Genomic DNA, 19,752 nt, shown 5'->3' on the forward strand with positions numbered 1-19,752 from the left:
CTTCGCTGCTCCAGGCTGTCCTGGTCATAATGTCACAACCAACAGAAGCAAGTGGATGGAAAATAAATAAAAATAAACCTGAAAAATTCTGTACCGATAAATGTGTTGCAACTGTTCTGTATAAATAACTATACCATGAAAGCAGAATGTCCCTGTCTCAACAAAAACAATCATCTGCGGACAAAATGCCCAGTTCTGCTCTGGCGGTGACAGTAACCCTGATACAGAGCGTGTCTCTCCAGCTGGCTTGGTGGGCAGGCGAGGTCAGCGCGGAGGCTTGGCAGTGGGGTGTGCGTGACAGGCTGCCAGGCGCAAGGCTGCGCCTCTGAAACCTGTGTTGTACAGCTGGGGTCGGTCAGTCACATCCCTAGCACGTGAGCATTACCTAGATAATTGGGTTAATCTACTAGTAAACGTATAGGGATGAAATGATTGCCCTTTTGTGGCAGTGTTGCTAGCTATTAAGTTTTTCCCATAAATGGAACTCCTGGCCCCATTAAAATAAAACATTAAATTAAAAATTAAACATACATTAAATTAAAAATTAAACATGCATTAAAATAAAAAACCAAATCAAAATAGAACTACAAATAGATGACCCATGCTATTGCTGCTATGATATACACACAGCAGGCAGGGATGCAGTTGGTGATATAATATACACACAGAAAGTGCGTTCATGTTCTCAGGACTTATTTTCAGACACACACGACCCTTTTTCCTGCTGCTGTTGCTTTATTTACTCTGTATTTAATAACCCAGAAGCTGGAATTTGGAAACTGTACCTTGCCCTCCTTACCGAGCAGCTAAACTCTGGATGCTACAGGATATAGAGCACATCCCTTCGTCCAACTCAGTCTTGCCATCACCTGATGTTCTGAGCGTCCTCTTGGGGCGTGAGATACAGGGTTGAGCCCAGTAAGTAAGGCACATTTACATCTTCTATATGAATGTGTGTGTGAGCAAGACAGACAGGCAGACCCAGACAAAAGGAAGGGTCGGGGGGCGGGGGGGGAGAGAGTGAGAGCAAGAACATGACAGAGTGCTCATACACTAAACATGTTTACAGTAAACCAATTAATCTGAAAATTTCCCGGTGGGGTTGGCAGCAGCAGGGAAGCCAGACCGCCTCAGTAAGGTAATGCGCGACCTTGCCCTCCCTAAACCACACTGGCAAACTCCCCACTGGCTTCCCAGCAAGTTGGGCAATATGTGCGTTCCCCCATCTGATGCTAATGCCTTATCACAGCACTGCCTTGGAGCGGGGCACCCTGTAAACAACCGGTGACCCACAGCCATCAGCTCTGTGCCTTACTCCAGTGCCTCAGCTCTTAGGATCCACAGGCACCAAGTAACTAGCCCCTGGTCTCCTGCAGGGAAAAAAATGCTGTCCAGCTCCTGCCCACTCTGGAAAACACTGTTTTTTATAAGTTTGGCAGTGTTTCTTGCAGGTAAGTTGTTGCCATTTTTCAATATGACTAACAATTATCTAAATAGTGGCTGTCTTAGAGATATGAAGCATCCCACTTGGGAACCCAGCCCTGGGTGGCAGGAACAGTCAATCAGATTGCTAACTGTTTAGGCTAAATCGATATTGGCACAGGTTATTCTCATTTAAGCTCTGATTGCCTCGGGTATACAAGGTAGTGCTAGGACTGCAGCATAGTGGCACGATTCCCAAAACCAAGTACTGTTAAGTGGTATTTGGGGTTTGTTCATGTGAGGGATTATTAACGACCTACGTACCTGCGTCCGTTCGCCTTTTAGGTTTTACTGAAATCAGCGCTTCTGCCCACCCAAGCGAATGCACAACTGGAACCGTAGAAGATCTGACTGAGCGTCTTGGGGTAAGAAGTTGGCTGCGTCGGCCGTGCCAGGCCGCGCTTTGCGCACGCCTTCGGTCGGTGGTGCTGGGAGCAGGGCCCCACGCGTGGGCCTGTGCGGCTGGGCAAGCGCAGCTGGCGTAGCGCTCGGGCAATGCCTGCCCCGGAACAAAAGGGCATGGTGGGGAGGGGAGCGAGGTGGAAGAGCAAAAACAGACCAGCGTCTTTTGACCTGCAATGTCTTTGGCCCTGCTAACGCTAGCCAAAAAAGTCCTTGTCGTTGTATTTTCTAGTTTTGCTTTGTTCCAGATATACGAAGTAGCTTGAACATAAACAGTTATGGGTCTTGCCTCACACGCATAACGTTGTTTTCAATCCCACTGCCAAATATAAAGCGCTAAATATTTTAAATGCAAGTAAAACCAGCCAACTGAGAGCCTGTTTTACAAATTAGTGCCCCTGTGTTCTATGGGTTAGGGCGTGACAGACACCCTTGAAGATGGTAGAAATGGAAAAAAAAAAAAAAAAATACCAGGGCAGGGCCTGCAAAGACATTTTTCACACATGGTTGAGACACCCGTCTGTAAGCCAGCCCCGCGGCACTGATGGGTGGCAGCGGGGCCGCGGACGAGCGCACAGCGCGAGCGGCTGCCTGGAGCGCCGTTCTCCTCACACAGGGCGGGGAGGGCTGAGGGCGGCACTTGCCGAGGAGGCTTCCCCCCTCCCGAGATTTGGATGCTATTATTTTCTTTGTATGACTGATCCCCAGCACGTTCAACAATGTTTCTGAAAGCTTCAGCCCGAGAAGCAGAGTTGGCCGCAGCTGGCTCCTGCTTCAGCAGCTGCTGCTGAAAATTGCACTTGCTGTTTTTCTTGCACCTGTGTAAGTTCAAAGTAATCGGTGTCTGTTACAATGACGGCGCACACTTGTGAGCTGGCTGTGGAGTTCACCACAGCTCTGCACTAACCACATATGTGCATAGGCACACACGTATGGACTGAAAGCTGTTTAAAGGCGTACAGAGATATGGATAGATAAAAACACCCAGGGACGTCTCTGTTTACAAACATTCACAAATATATATTTTTACATAGAAACTCACATGCAAAGTCTGTGAGAGGGCAGCATTGAGAAGATAAGAATAACAAACCAATGTTTTGTATAGAAAGAAGATGCATACAGTTGTTCACAAAGGCACTTTTTCATATATGGGGGGAAAAAAAAAAAACCCAAACCTCCAACCCATGCCAGTCCTCCCTCTTGAATTCAATGCAATGGAAAAACCCTATTTAGCCTGTTTTCAAAAACGTTTCCAGATTTCTTCTAATGACATTGTGAGGAAATTAGTGTTGCTTAAAACGATATAATTTTTCAAGATGGGTCTTGTTCTGCATTAAAAAAAAAAAAAAAAGGAAAAATATTTTCCTACTTTCATCCATTCATTCCAAGGCCTTTCCTCCTCAGCTTAGCCCTTTTCTCCTCTAACTCCACAGAAACATTCAGAATGCTTTCGTGACATGGTCACCAAGGGTGAAAAAGCTTCAATCAATTTCCTTGTCTGGACACTGCAAGAAGCGCTGGGTTCCCTGCGCCCCGCTCAGCAGCAATGTGAGGCGCCTCCCGGCCGGCTGCGCCGCTCTGCTGGGCGCTGGACAGCGTGGCAGCGGCGAAGCACTAAGAAAAATATTTTCCCTACAGTCAGCATGAGCTAAGCGGCTGCATTTCTTGGTTGGGGGATGAGGGGAAATCCGACAACAGCCGGCTCAGCACCAGGCCAGAAAGCGGGGGTGCTTAACCGCTGTGCTGGCAGGCTCCCGGGGGGCAGAGCGGCACCAACGCGCAGGGCCCCACCGTCCCCGCAGCCCAGGCGCCGACGCTGAGCAGCCGCGCAGTCGCTGAGGCGGCCGGGCCTGCTCTGCCCTCCAGCAAGAGTCTCTCTGGTGTCTGGGAACGGGCACGTCAGTCATTTTTTTTTCCAAGAAATATTTGGATATTTTTGGCCGCACTAGTACTGAATATTGGTGCTGTGAATGCAAATGCCACTTTGAGCCACTTTGAAAGTGTAACTGGGTCTGATGGGGACTTTGCTGTCACAGTGACGAGTGATGGAAAAATTGGGTGTTGCCAAAAACAGAAAAAAGACATTTTAAACAAAGAAAAAAAAAATGCTTATTTTGACAAAGTAAAATCTTTGGGACTTCTGACCCATACCCAGGTCAATAAGCATGCCTATGGTTTGCTTGGGAAGGGGGACACTTTTATACTCACGTTCACACTGACAAGCTGTTTTCCCACTCTCTCTTTTTTTTTTTTGTTTCAATCCACTCAAAAGTTTGCAAGCAGCTACCTCCGTGCCCACTCCCAGTAGCCCCTAGAAACGGCGGGCTGGTGTGTGTCATCATTGACAATACTCAGTACTGCAAACCCATGTGCAACCAGGTAATATTCATGGGTAACTGCTGCTCTATGGCTGGCTCTATTCATGAATTTACAAGTTTTCATTGTGAAATGCACAGTTTTCCTTGTTATACTTTTTTTTCTCCTTCAGGGCAGGGAGAGGGTTTAGTGTTTGTATTGACCTTCACTGGCTGAATGTTTCTTCATCTTACGGTTACCATGATGTAGCCTAAGACACTGTTTGTTTTGTTTGTTTTTCTTCCCCGTCCTTGTTTCCCAAGGGTTATGACTTTCAGTTCCTCAGAAAAAGCAGGCTATATGAAGTATGTGGCAATGCTACTGGGTTTTCCTGGACAACGCAGATTATTGGCGGAAAGGAACTGGCTGTTTGTAACCGTGAGTATTTCTCAAATACATCTGGTCACAGGGGTGGAAGGCTTCGTCTGGTTTGTTTAAAAACCAGGAGGAAAGAAAAGGTTCTTTTATATCGGTATGTGTGACGTTGTGCGAGCAGGCAAGCTGCTGACCCAGCCATCATATTAGCTTTACAGCTACCATGAAGGCCTGGGCTGGTGAGCATTGCTATTTCAGCTTGCATGAGCAAATGCGACAGGTATGCAGTGTTTGTGGGTGATGCACTTTTTCCCTTTTTAAAGCAGTAAATAGGTATCATGTTAACACAAACCCTCCATTACACAAGGGCTGTGTGACCCGCTGGACAGGCAGCAGTAGGACATAAAACTGCTGCTTATCTCGCACTACTACTTGAAGAACCTCAGCAAAAATGGCCAATACCGTCACCATTCACTGTTCTGTACATACAACCCCCAGCAGCCGGACCCCAGCCAGCAGTGCTGCCTTTTTCATGTGGCAGTCCAAGGGCAAAGCCAGTGCCACATTAACATTTTAAGACTGCTCCCATTGCATCCAGTGAGCAACCTGTGACCTGAAGCAGGCTGGCTGACTCCGTTGTTATTGCCTTAATTTAAAACTAAATGTGCGTATACATACACAAATGTGCCAGCCTAGCTCTCCTGTGGTTAATGGACAAGAATTTACTGTTGAGAGTGCCTTGTTGCTGGAGCAGTTGTTTCCCAAGGCTTACCAAAAGCAACCATTGAAATCTTTAGTCTGGAAAATGGGAATATTGAGGCTTGTTTAAAGATCAGGACAAATCTAAGCTAATTCACCTTTTGTTGTTGTTGTTGTTACCTTTGTTCTTTCCAGCCTCTGACAGCGCCATCAGTGGAGCTAAATCTGCCTATTTCCCCATGAACAGCACCTGTCTGCGCACATTAGCCTTCACTAAAACTCAGACAGAGCAGCTAAACACCTTCGTTGAAGAGCTTGATAAGCAAGGCATCGATGGCTCCAACCGTGACAAGGAGGCTGATTGTATCATCTGTGGGTACTAGCGCCAAAATGCTTCTGCCACAGACCAACCAGCCAGCTGCAATTTGACATGAGAAGCAGAGCAGTGAAATCATTGCTGAGACATGTAAACATACTACTTATAATTAGTTGAAGGACTAAAGATCATAGTCATAATTTGACCTCAGCTCTTGGGTAGCGTTATATAGGCTGAACCTAATCACATAGCTCATGGCAGAGGTGTTTCAAACAAAGAAGATCACTTTTATGGCTTAAATTTGTCTAGCTGGAATTAAATAAGACTTAGCGTTGTTTAATGGATGCAGTCATTACTTAAACACAATAAATCATCTTCTGTCAGCGGTCATTTTTACTGAGAAAGGGCCATATTTTAGTTGCTTTTACAGTTGCCAGTTAATCACTGTTGTTGCTCTGCTGACTATTAAAGCCATGCAAGTCACAACAGTTCCTGGCTGCAGGGGTATAATTCTTTATTCATGCGCCTGCTTGATTGGGGGTTAAATCAGGCTATACATACAGCTGTTCAAGGTGCTGTGTTTTGCATGAGCCACAAACTTGAAGCACTGCAGTTTGCTGGTGGGACGGCTCAGAGGTTTCTCCTGTACTTGTCATCTAGAGCAATTCCGACAGAAAGACATAACCTTTAGGTATACTTCAGTGCACTTCTAGGAGTCAAAAAGTATCTTGTTGTAGTCAGGCAAACCGGCAGGAAAAATGTAACATCGTGGTCCAGTACAAAACATGAGAACTGGCATTGCCCTAAACTAGCAGATATTTACATCGTTTTCTCTGCCAAAAAAAAAAAATATGTAGCAGACAGATGTTGAGGGGCTTTCATGAGAAGCGCTCTGGTTAGCGTGCCCTGGCTCAGCTTCAGCCGCCTCTGTTCAGGCCCTGTGGGGCAAAATCAAAGTGGTTCTGGAAAAAAAGGCCTATTGACCCTTGGTTTGCCCCAAGAACAGCTGTGCCCAGGCAGTGGGCTCTGGGGCTGCAAGTGCTCTTCTGCGCTCCCACTTCCCCGCCACCCCGGGCGTATGCGGCACGCGCCCTGCGAGGGCTCCCTTAGCCAGAGGCGCTGGTTGCCACAAGCGATGGCTTCGCTTTGGAGGGAAAGTACAAAAGCAACGAGGTCTGATCGGTAGTAGAGTTGGAACGGGCCATACCTGGGCAGAGCTACAGGACTTTGGACCTCTCTCTGGACGCAGGGCAGGGCTGACCGGCTGAGATGTTCTGGTCCCAGCACCGTAGTGCCAGGGTAGCTGCTGGTCCTAGCTCAGCGCTTCCACAGCTTCTGGCTAGTCATCCTCCCCATTTTTTTCCCTCTTCATTCTATCTCCAAACTGGGGCAGGTTTGGCTGTTACCAGACTTAGCAAAAATTTAGCTGGTCATCTGAATTTGCGACAGCTTTAAACACGAACGACTATCAACATGATTCTCCTGCCATTGATTCTTCTCATGAAGTATAAAAACTTGTTTGTGCTCTAACCCCCTTCCCTCTGTGAGGTCGCTCTCTTACACCCCCACCCTGTGTATGGGCGTGTACGCTGAAAAATCAAAGCCACAGTGTAAGAAAGCAGTGTAAGGAGCAGAAAGCCCAGACCATTGTCCACCTGGCACTTGGTGTAAGTGAAGACCAAAGACAACATAGCATTGGAGGTCCAGTTTATTTGTGGAGCTGTAGCTACAGAACAGATGTGAACGTGAATTATCATGAAATCTAAACAAAAAGCTTAGCCACTGCTTGCATGGTTTTTAGTGGAATCCATGCTTGGGGTTTTGTTTTTAATTTTCTTCTGTTGAGCAAACACTGCAGCCGTAGATCTGAAGACAGCCAGCTCATCTGTTTGTGTTTCCTTTCTCTTTACCTTTTCCCTATTCCTGTGAATGTCTCAGACGCAGACAGCATAGCCGCGTGGTGTGTGATGTCTAATTGACCTTTACCTCATCAATCAGTTAAGTGATTCGAATATATAAAATTACACACTGTCTTTCAGACTCAGAATCCAGTCATTACAAGCCAAGAAACCCATCATTTGCTTTTGGGCCTAGAACCAGACAGTCATATGACTATGAGTGTAGCAGACAATTAAACCAACAAAGGGGTGAGTTGGCTGCCTTGGCTGCTTATAAACAATGAGGCAGTAACTTAAGTCATTGTGATGGAGACAAAAGTGATGTAGTCTTAAAGAAAGCAATGGTTTTTCAACCACTGGTGGGTTATTTGGTTTCTTTTTTTTTTATTTCTGGCAAAAAAATAATCTCTCATCAAATAAAAATATAATGTATTTGAGTCTTTCATTTCCAGGCAATTCATTATCAGTTAATGCTCAAATAAAATATCTGAATCACTGAGAACTTTCCAGTATCATTTCCCTACTGGTGCTAAAAACCATTTTTCTCTGCGTTATATTAAGCTATTCTAGCGACTTTACAAACCAACCAACAAAAGAAAAGAAACCCAGTGTTGGATTTCATGAGGAAATCAAACTGTTTCCTCTTGTAAACTAACAGAAACTGCTAAATCCATGCATCAGAGATCCTGCTAATAAGCATGCCATCATGTGGAAGAATTAGGCTGGAAAGCTTTAATTTTGTGGCATGAATTTGATATTAAGCTGGAAATTGGGTTGTGGGGTTTTTTTTCCATAAACTTTCAGCGAAGTTTTGTTCTATTCCCACCATCCAAGTTATAACTTAAATATGAGAAAGAGAAGTTGAACCAATAAGCCTATATGACACAGTTAAAAACTAAACTTGCATTATTTCCCAGAGTAAAGTTGTGTAATGTGTAAAAAAATACTACAAGACCAAAAAAAAAAAAAAACCCACCACAACCCAGGCAAATAGTTGCTGTGTGTTTGCATTCACTTTGAGTTAGTGTCTAGCCAGGCGTGTCTGAGCATCGGACCATCTCTCCTGCTCTAACCCCAGGATGGGGAGGGCACTCGGAGTTGGCAGAGAGAGGAAAATTCATATAGAAGGAAAGAAATGAAAATAATTTTCAGCCAGTAAGTTTTCAGATGAGACAAAAGAAGCACAAGATACTGACTTATTGCACCATTCTCTGTTGGGTTGTTTTAGGTTCCACAGCACAACCAGACTAAACCACTGCCTCCCCAGCACATGCTATGTGCTTTTGATACGTCCACCTGCATAACTGTCAGTCGTCTCAGCTAAAGGCTTTGGTAATATTTACAGTGTAACTGTAGAAAGGCAGGCTTTCTTGGTATTAGTTAAGGGAATAGAATGCTGTATTATGCTCGCTTCCCTTTCAGTCTTCTCTTCAGTCCATTATAATGCAAGAGAAGTCGACAGCCCAGGAACTAAGCCAACAGCAGCAGTAATTACAACGAAGCCAAAAAATGGAAGGCAAAGTGCTGAGAGCTGTAGTACATGAAAACAAAATTATACGTGTTCTCTTTTCACAGGAACGTAGCAGCAATAGAGTTGGAATCCCACGGCTTTTGGATGGAGCCTAGGCAGTATCAGTGATCCTGACGGTGTCATTCTGACCCGTCCTTGCAAGGGCTCGGTGGCGTTACAGCGTGTACCGGGGCCAGCTCACACGGAGCCATGCAGCGAGATCGGCGGCACGCGCTTCATTCGCCAGATCACCACCGCAGCGGGGGGCAGGAACATGAGAAAACTCATTATCAGCACTGCAGCAAAAATGACCAGCAGTATTTCCCATGGGGCCAGGATTGTTTCCACCGCGCTTTCCTCCATGTCAAGAGTCTGAAGCGATAAAGCAAAAAATACACTGCATTACTTTCTTGCAAATAGGCATCACAACTGTATAATGTGTTTGTTTTACTCAGCAGAGCACTATCAGCTTCTTTTGCCTATTATTTTCTCATCTTGAAGAACACATGCGTTTTCCCTGGCTGCAGGGCCCAGGAGAGCTCCTGCTCCCTCGCTCTGTCCCCTCGAGAGCCTCTGTGGAGCATCCTCCTGCCTTTCCCTTTTGGCTCAGTTGCCGTTGCTGATGCTAGTGTAAGACACCATGTCCATCCTGAAATGCCTTTCCTGACTCTTGGCAAGCCTTTGTCATCTTCTCTTTAAAATTTTGATATTTTAAAAGGGCCTCTCCCTCCAAGGATCGTTACACAAAATGATTATTACACTGATGTGCCAAAGTTAAAGCTGAGAATAAAAGGATACGATGGAAAGAACAGGGAGATGTAAGTTATCTGCTGTCAGAATGTGTGTTTTACCTCTTTTTTTCCCCCTTATAAAGTAGGCTTTAAAAACTTCTTGCTTGCCAGAGGGTTTCAATGGACACTCAGTAAAGCATTATGTGCTTTGAGAATGACTACAGATGTATTTTAATGAAACTGTTAAAGCTGTTGAAAACTGATTTCTATGTGAAATGGTTTAATCAAACACATATGAACAGTCAGGCAGTGGGGTGTATGTGCAAAGTAGAAGCAGAGCTAGCAAGTCTCAAGTCTTTAGTTTTGCACAATAGTATGTGTAGAGTAGGCAGGAAGGAGTCAAATCCTGTTGGTTTTGAGACAAGGAGCCAGGCCTGTTAACAGGTGTGTCCTGGTTAATCAAGGACTCAATGCAATTCCTTCAGCACAGGAGCCTCACACCTGAAAGCCATAACGATGCCAATTGGGGGTGAACGTCTAAAAAGTGGTGGCCAGGAGTGAGCAGGCTTTCTTCCCCCTCAGTCTCTTACTCCTGTGCCCTAGCAGTAAGAAGGTTTCCTGCGGGGCTGTGGTGCTGCCTTCAGCCTGGGAATTTGGCCTAGATTTCACCAGAGATCAGGTTTGTCCATTGCTTTTTCAGAGGGAGAGGTATAATGGGCTTCTGTCTCTAAATCCTGACTCTTATGAGAAGGAGAAGGTTGAAACAGGGTTGACAGAATATGCTTATTTGGAAAGAGTAGAAAAAAATCTAGAAGAATACTACTGGGAAGCTAGAGAGCTGCTGGCAAATTTGTACCTGGCTTAACAGTGTTAAAATAGCTATTTTTTTTTTTTGGTTGTAGGCTGTGAGGAGAAGCAGCAGATGTCTAGTAACAAATCCTGGAGGATTTAGGTAATGATATTCCTTAATGAAGGCTAGCAAACTGCTAGGTAGACTCTAGATAGAGTTGTTCTTAGCTGCTAAATGAACTGGACTGTGCTACTTAGTCACACCTTGGCTTTCTGGTGCCAACCTCTCTTGTCCATTTACCTTCTCTTGCTATTGAGGTACCGGTTCAGCCTTTAGTTTTTTTATTTTGAGAGTAAGACAGACCTTAATAGTGAGAAACATGTTCTCTCTCCAGGCTTAGTCATGCCTGTCCAGGGTCAACGTCTGCCTTGCAGCAGTGCTGAGACCTTTCCAGAAACCTCAGCTCTCGCAAGGTTGTGTCAAGTTTTAACAATAGATTAATGTCAAGTCTTGCAAACTGGGGAAAAGTATGGAGGATGTGGGTGAAGCTGCCCTGGCTCAGAGCCCGGAGCGTGCTCATGGCTGCTGCCTCCCTGACGGATAAGCCACATACCTGCAGCAGGATGGTCGCTGGTGCTGGAATGCTGCCCACCAGGTTTGTTCCCTGCAGCTGGCTGTGCTCTGTGTCCAGTGTCACCTAAGCTATAAAATAGCTACTTGGTTTTGCTTGTTTTTCCTCTGCTCAGACCAGCCTGCAGCTCTGACTGTTGGGGGCTGTGCTCTAGAGCTTGTTAGGCTATGCAATATTCTGACTTTTCCTGTGGCACTTTTAATTTTTTCTTCTTTCTCTGCTGTTGGTGGCTGAAGGTAAGCGTGAGGCTGCTCGCACCAGGAGAGGCAGTGGGAAAAGGGATGTTTGCCCTCAGGGAGCTGTCTTGTGCTACTTCATTGCTGCTCTGGGAATATGAGATGTGGGCCTCTTGTCCTCTAATTCAATTTTCTTTGTCTATCAATGAATTCCTTCAAATATCTTAATTTCTGACATGCTTTGTGGTCTCTTGTCTTCTTCTGTTGGACTGGTACTTTTGCTTCCTTTCCCAGCTTTAATTTAAATTCTTGTTGTTTGTTATTTCATTCTCTTCCTCATTCCCCTCTTTCAGTTTGTTGCAAGCAGTTATTCAGCCATAGTTTGCTTGGGAAATCCCCTGTCCCCATTTTCTGCTCTATTGGTCCCTCACCAGCACTTGGCTAAGGGAAAGAAAAAGCCAGTGAGAGCACCCACCTCTCCCCCAGCAGCCTGATCTGGTGAGGATGGGAGCAGAGCATTGCCCCTTTGCTTAAGTCCTGGCTGCCAGGGAAGGTCACACCAGTTAACTTCCATGAAACAAACTTTAGCTGAACTTTATACTGTGTTGTGTAAGTAGAGGCCCTAAGGCACCCTGGATGCTGAGGATGAAGGCAGGCTCTGTTCTCTTCCCCTGCTGAGAAAGTAAACCCTCTGGTTTGAGGTGAGGAAGGTGAGGGGTGCTTGAGCACACAGACAGTAGAGGCACCATGGGGAAGGCACCCCTCTGCTTCATCCCTTGGTGAAGATGACATGTCACTATGCTTGGATAAGGGATGGTTGTCCTGGCTGTTGCACCATCAGGAGCAAAACAAAGGTTGGGCAAAACAACCCTACTTGTGTCTGTGGGGGGAAGCTCTCATGGGGAGGCATTGCTGGGTGTCTGCCTTGGCCCTTCTGAGGAGCTGAAATGCTTTGCAGTCAGAAAACAATGGTGAGGGTGACATTGCAGAAGCAGCTGGTAAGTAATGGGAAGGTCTGTGATAGTGTGGAGAGAGCTTCAAGGAGTCAAGGCTGTGAAGAGCAGCAGTTCTTCTGCCAAGGGCCATGTTCACCTCTTGGAGTTGTTTGACTACAGAGGCTTTAGCTAGAAAAGTTGCTGAGGGCTAATAACTGAGAGTAAGCCTTATATAATGTCCCGAAACTATTAATTTGTCCTTCACCTACTTATCCTGTGCTTTTCCTGCACTCATGTTCTTGTGTTTTAAGGCTTTGGACTCTTAGCTTGTATGTGAGCGAGTGCTGCACAGCCCAGGGCTGTGTAAGCAGCTTGCTTTGGTCTCTCGGGGACTGAATACATCAGCGACTTCGTAACTACGCCTATACGACAAAAGGGTCATGTCATACATCAGGATTATTGTATTACATAATGTTCTGTAAGATACATCGTAAATAGGGTACATTCATGACAGCAGAATCCACCCCAAATAGAAATAGGTGCGCTGAGAAGGGAGTCTGCTAAACCGTGGTGCTGTGCAATCAGCAGGTACCCAGGCTGGAGGCTGTGACTCAGTGACCCTTCTAAATGTTGCTTACCTGTGTTTCATGCAGCACAGCTGTGATGTGATGAAGATCTGGGACTGCTGCTCAGTTAATGAGGTGTTTCTCATATTGACAGTGTTTGCACACAGGATGTGTGTGGTTAAATAATCTTTCCAAACAGCCAGTATCCCTGCCAACTTTCTAAACCTCTAAGGTTTGATTATGGGAGGGTAAGAATGAATCAAAACTGCAGTCAACCAAAACATAGTTCTAGGAAATACAAAAGCAGTAGTATCTCTTTCAGAATAAATGCACGCTGTTACAGGAGCTTTGCAAGTTTATCTCAACTAAAAAGCTTATCGGTGAATGTGTGAGCATATCAAATCTGGTCTCTAAACCACAAAGTATTTTGCAGTGATGGATGATCTATCCCCTAAATTTAACAGCTGGGTAGAAGAGTAAAGGCTTTGGCAAGGTTTGGAGCTGAAGGCAATAAAGGAATGCTTCTTTACAGAAGTAAACAACAATGAAGGTGTTTGGGGAGGGCAGAAAAGAGGCCTGTTAGGGAAGTGTGATTTCTGGTTCTAACTTCCATTTCCAGTGTTTCATTTCAGATTTGTCTAAAGATACACAAAATTAAAGTTTTTTCTCTGAACGAGAGTTGATGGAAGACCTTTCTGGATGTTAAAGAAGGGGTCATCTTAGCACAGTGGACAGAATCCTTTCTTAGAAAAAATTGCAATTCTATCCTTATACCCTCCACAGAAAACAAAACTAACCTTGGTACATATTTCTGGAAAGATGCTGGCATGTCTCATTAAATGCATATGTTTAATGCAATCTAACATAGGCCTGGTAAAAATGGATGTCTTAGATTGTGGATTGCTTCACTGCTCCCCTTATCTTAGCACAGATCCATTTATAAATTGTAATATCTTTAAGATCATGGCATATGACTGCTGCAGAGGACCATATAAGCAGGAAACAAGACTAGCATATTTAGCTGGTGTACTTGTCTGCCAGCCTACAGCCTGCTGCGATACAGAAAAGCCAGAATATACTGTTAGGCCATTTGATATGAAGCCTTCTGATTAACAGGAAAAAGCAAAAACACATATGGGCAGACAGGGTGATTTACTCTTTGGCATGGGCTGCTCTCTTCCAGTGAAGTGGATGGGCAGGGTGCAGCTGAGACACCTGCCTTGTGGCTTCTGCCTTGCAAGGAATCTACCCCAATCTTTCCTCACCAGCTGAAACTACTGAAGAGTTCTTGTCTTGCCTGCTGCAGGCATTGCTGTGTTGAATGTAATCTCTGATTCTAGCTGTAATGAACCTATGTTAAAACGTCAGGTTTTTTCTCTGATAATCTTGCAGTTTTTTTCTCCAAGTCACTCACTAATATCTTTTGATTTTAGAGAACTTACAGTAGGGAAAGCCTGATGAGAACCAGATGTATTTACGCCCCAATCACAACTTGGAGGGGGGGAAGCTAAACTTCCTCAATGTATGATGAGGCCAAATGCCAAAGGTAGCAATACTGTTATGCAAAAAAAAAGGCTGATTTGCAGTCTACAGTAGTGTAAAGCTTTTAGACAGCTTATAGGGGTCATTGTAACACGAGAAGGTCCCTCAGCGAGATGCTTGTGGGAGGTGGTGGCCTCCCAGTCTGTTACTTGCTCTCAGTTATGGCTCCTCTGAAGATCTTTTTGCATGGGGCAGAAAGATGATCTGGTATCTGAATTGGCACCTATTTATATAATTTGTCCTCCTCCAAACTTCAGAATAATTGACTATCATGTAATTTTTTCTCTACTTGGAAAAGTCACAAATCTAGTACTTAATGCTGACTAATGTCTGGGAACAGAAAAACAAGTTTAAAAAATCCTTTGGGAGCCTGTAAGTGCAGCCACCAAAAGGCAGAATGGATCAAAGTCTGCAAGTTCTGTTTCATATCAGCCAATTGAGTAGTTTTCCTCTTGTTTCTATCAGGATCTTCTGATTAATAACTACATCACTTAATGTCAATCAAAAGCCCCTGCGAGCAAAACAGTCACTGAGTAGGAGGCAAACAAGAAGTGTGGGCAAAGACTGTTTGCATTTCTCATCTTCAGCTCCAACAGAAGAGCTGCAATTCTTTCATCTCCCCAGCACAGCATTTCAGGCTTACGGTCATATTTACATGCTTTTGGAAAGAACTGATTCTGTGTAAATCCTGTGACTCCTAAATGATTTCTGGAGCTGGCTGACTTCAGGCAGGTGAGAACATCGGTGCCTGCAACAGAAAAAATTCCCCACTGGTGAACTATTTGGTGCTGGTCTTACTAAGTAAAAAGCTTGCTGCAAAATACTTGTAAAGCAAGCATAAACGTGCCCCAGGCTGACACTTGCTTATAGGCTTGTGTGTCTGAGCATTTATGGAAGCACATCAAGGAAATTAGACCCTTGACTAATGTCCAGACAGGTGAATTTGGTGTTTAATTTTGTGCTGGGTGGTCTGCTCTGAGATTTTTATTTCTATGTTACCTGACACTCTTGGCAACAGCGTCAGGTTCTACCTCAGATGTTCTCATAGGGAAGAAAATAGTGACAAATGTAGGCATACGGATCTCAGCAGTATCATTTGCAAAGACCTGGCTGGAAACACATACTGGGAGGCTTGGTTTTGCTGCTGTCCCTGAAGCAGGTAGCAGGGCACCGGTCATTATCATGTACCTTGTCAAGTAATCACAATTTGTTTAGCCTCTTCCACATTGGCGGGGGGGGAGGTGGGGGGTGGTGGGGGGGGTGGAGGAGGGAGGAGGAGAGAAAAGCAAAAACTGTTTCTACATCAAAGAAAATTATTGTGGCTTTAAGGAAGACCAATCAGCCAGGACAAGTTTTCTACAAGACCTCTAGGCTGCAGTGTTACTGAATACACTGTAATATTCAGTAATACTGAAGTGAGACTCGATCCGTTCCTTCTCATCCCCAAAAGCAGGTCCTATTCAGTATAAGCCTGGATTGTCACTATGACTGAAACGGACTGAAGCTAGAGCAGACAGTACAAAAGAACTTCATAACGTGGTTGTATTAGCACTTTTGGGAATACTTTGGTCACAGGCTTATCTTTGTGTAATCAAGTAGCTGTGCTCAGTCACTAATTTGCCTGGTGGAGCTTAACATAGGGAGATTGGATGAAAAAACCCACAATCAATAGTACTAAACAAAAACATATCTGAAATGTTGAAGACATACATAGGACAAAAACATAAAATCTGAAATGACTGAACATTAGTTATCTTTTTACGCTATCATTTTTGATATTTTATCAGGTCAGCAATTCCACTAAAATATGCTAAGTATATCAGATAAACCCAGGTACGTGATATTGAATTTCTACTATCTGATAAAAACAGGGCTTATAGCTCTTTATGTGGGGAGGGGTTTTATTATCTAGATGTGAGAGCTGCCCAGTTAAATGCACAGATGGTTCTCAGTTGCTTTAGCACAACTGGAGCTGCAAAACACTTCCTATTTTGCAGAGGTGTGAACACCTCGTCTCCCAGGCATGTACAAGAACAAGTCAAAAGGGCTAAACCAGCAACAGCAATGAACTTGTTCTGCTTCCTGTTCCACTCAGTGATTGAAATCTTTAGCCTTCAAGTAGGGAAAACAAGTGTTACTGTGTACTTGTTCTCCAACATAACTGCCAGCTTCCTATTAATATTTAAAGATAATTGCACATGTCTAGACTAGTTTTCTGCAGAGGTCTTCACTGCTGCAATGTCCATAGTGTGCCTTGTAACAGTGGGCAACTGCAGAAAGGTGAATTCCTATGCCACTTCTGTGACTGTATGTTAAAAGGAGAGGTAGCAAACAGTAGGAAAGTGAAAAGTTCCGAGACCTGCATTTCTTGCACAGTAACTGACTTGAAAGGTGGGTGATGATCAAGAAAAGTACTACTGCAAGTTAAAAGTGTCATTTGAAACTCCTGTAATAAGCAGAAATCAAATCCTTGAGTTTAGTACCCTGGAGAAAATGCTGTATTTCAGCTATGTAAAACCTCAGAATGATCTAGAACACTGCTGCGATCCCTAGAGGGCCAAACCTTTCAAACCAAAAGGGTGTTACAAAAATGGTCAGAATCAAAACAGTAAAAGAAATATCACTGAATTTGCTTGTTTTATAAATGTCTCCTCTACAAGTAACAACTGAATAAAGTGCTAATGATAAATATTTCAGTATTTGTTTTTAAAAGGATTTCAGCCTTTTGAAAGCATGCTGTAGTTTAGTCTGACAACTGTTAAGTAAACCTGCCTGTGCTTTCTGTGAGTAAAGTCACTACAGGATACAAATCTAGCTTAAAGAACTTTAAAAGTAATATGATGTTTGGATGCAGAAATCAGATGTATCAAATATGGGAGATCTTAAAAAGAAAGGTACGATGAAGACAGAGCATATTTAATAATACAAAAGTAGTATAGCAACCCTGCTGGGATTTTGTTGATCATGCTTTTAGTTGCAGTATGTTTCACCTCACTTCCAAAGTAAGCAGGTAACTACAATGAAACTTAAAAAGCAACAGAGGTTTCTCTGCTGTTGTTTAAAGTATACACACATCACTTTTTCTGGACATGTAAATTCTGACTTTATTTCATCCAATAAGGTGGCTTTTTGTGTTATCTTAGAGCTCCTGGCATATGTTTGTTAGTTTTCTGACTCCTGAGTGTATTGCAGAGAGGGGTTAATTACACCTGTAAGTCAAATAGACTTTTCCTGTTCTGAAGTATTTAGACTTCAAACACTTCTGAATAAACCTATACAAGCTGACCGTCTAACTTTAGAAGAAAAAGGATTGCCTTACACAGTGCACCTGCAGACATAACTCTAAAACCTTTTAGCAAAATATTGATGTTAGTGAACTAAAAATAGTTTACATGAATAGCTACTCTGTGTTTTCCTCTTCATCCCTTCCCTGCTGACAGCCTTGTAACCAAATTAGAAATAATTTAGCTATCCCTTATTTTTGCAGGAAGGTCAGTAAATGGTTGAATTTGAGTTGAATGCTTGCATCTTTCTCGACTACCTGGAATAACTTCTGGCTTTCTCTAAAGTTTGAGTGGTCCCGCAGCCACTCAGCTCTTTTCCACCCACTCCACTCTTACCTTCTCGGGTGTCTTGTAAGCCTTGAGATTTATCTCACTTTGTCTGGGCGTCCATCCCCTGCTGTCGGGGAGTGAGTTCGTGTTAGAAGTGGCAGCGTTCGACCTGCCGGACAAACCAGGGAGGGGAAGGGCAGCGTCCCCTCACCTGTGCAAGGCTCAGGTGAGAGAGGCAGTGTGCACAGGCACTTGTTTGCACAGTGGTGCCTCTGTCACCTCCCACTTGGTGTTCTTAAAGTGGCACAATCTTTTCAAAGAAAGGATGAAGCAGTTCTGCCTGGACCACAGTTTGCTCAGGATCGGCAAAACAATAGCTGGCTGTTCACACATGCACAAGCTGCTTTAGGAGACAGTCACTTGTGAAAAATGAGGGCCCCTTTTTTTTTTTGCCAGGAAACCACTTGGGCTTTCCTTGTAAATAATCTTACTCAGAAGTGAATAATCTGATAATAATAACTAGTCAGAATGTGAGCTATTTAATGAGTAGTGCATGTAGCCTTCAGAGCATGAGGGCTGATACCCCTAAGGTTATTGCAGATCCAAGAGGTTCGTACACCCAACTCTTGCAATTATGCGTGTTCAACAACCCACCCACACCTTGCAAACGGAGCTTTATTTAAACATTTGAAAAATCACACCTACAGTCAGGCTGCTACAGTATATAGAGTAAAAAGCGCGTAGAAACCCTCTGCTGGCTCTGCTAAGCCAGCTCTGGCTCTGCTGCCCGCCGCCGTGGCGGTGGCACTACACAGTCACGGAGAAATGCCCTCTTACACACCGTACTGCACCTACCGCTTGACTGGTGACAAGGAAAGATGGGAAGGCCAAACTGCAGCCTGGCTTAAAAACGCTTTGCTGGGGACACTGAAGTCTGTGCAAATATCTGTCCTACAATGGAGGTATCAAACGGGGCATATGTTTGAACCCACTGAAACCAAAGTTCAGAATTCAAGCATGTTCCTTTAGAACTCAAAGTCACCCAGCTGGCAATAGTTTTTTTAATCTCTTACAAAATGCAGAGAATATGATCTAGCATATTTTCAGAGAAAATAACTTTTAAGAATAATTTGTGATGGATAATTTTTACGGAATTAAAACCAATTTTTTGAACATTTGTTTGGGGAAAAATATTTGTTTTCCTTCATACAAAGCAGAATCGGTAACACTTTTTCCTCCAAACTGACATGTGATTTTCACCTCTCCTGATATTTGATGCTACTTCACTGACCTGGCCAAAACCAAGTTCCACGTTATCTGCTTATCCTGTTTTTCACTGGTTTTTAAGATAAATAAGATTTTAATCTTAGTGCTGGTGGTAGTGTCATTACTGTCATCTTTGGAAGAGGTTCTCTCCATTGGCTGAAAACTGAACATCACACAGTGTGTCTTGTCAGCAAGCCTGGTGGTACACAAAGAAGTACTGCTAAATACATGATGAATGGTGGCAGTCTTAAAAGGCACAGCTAGTATTTAAGGTTAGCGTACGGTGGATTAGGTTTTTAAAAGAAGGTCATAGACATCTCAGAAAATAACTCTGAAGTAACAATTTGCCAGCCTTGGGGATTCCTCCTGTCCTTCTACGAATCAGACGATGCTGTGCTGCCCTTTCAGCTTTAGGAAACAGATTAGGTGCCCAAATGCCAAACTAATGTGCTTTTTCAGGCCAAGGCTGCTGTTTCCAGACCCGCCTGCTGTCAGCAGGGTTGCTGGATGGAGCGGCTTCAGGCAGGATGAGAAATATGTGCTTCATTTGGGGTTTTAGGTCCTCATCTAGTACCACAAGTAGA

General features: G+C 44.1%; 1 protein-coding gene across 1 annotated transcript; it reads left to right on the forward strand.

Moving 5' to 3' along the window:
- The first annotated feature begins 1,255 nt into the window (after positions 1-1,255).
- Positions 1,256-6,057, forward strand: LOC135315614 (uncharacterized). The gene is made up of 6 exons (XM_064464857.1): positions 1,256-1,451; positions 1,768-1,847; positions 3,318-3,432; positions 4,157-4,263; positions 4,503-4,617; positions 5,449-6,057. The coding sequence occupies exons 1-6, from the start codon at positions 1,385-1,387 to the stop codon at positions 5,634-5,636; spliced, it is 672 nt and encodes a 223-aa protein (XP_064320927.1). The 5' UTR covers positions 1,256-1,384; the 3' UTR covers positions 5,637-6,057.
- Positions 6,058-19,752: the final 13,695 nt, after the last annotated feature.

Source organism: Phalacrocorax carbo, chromosome 13 (genome assembly GCF_963921805.1).
Source record: "Phalacrocorax carbo chromosome 13, bPhaCar2.1, whole genome shotgun sequence".
NCBI lineage: Eukaryota > Metazoa > Chordata > Aves > Suliformes > Phalacrocoracidae > Phalacrocorax > Phalacrocorax carbo.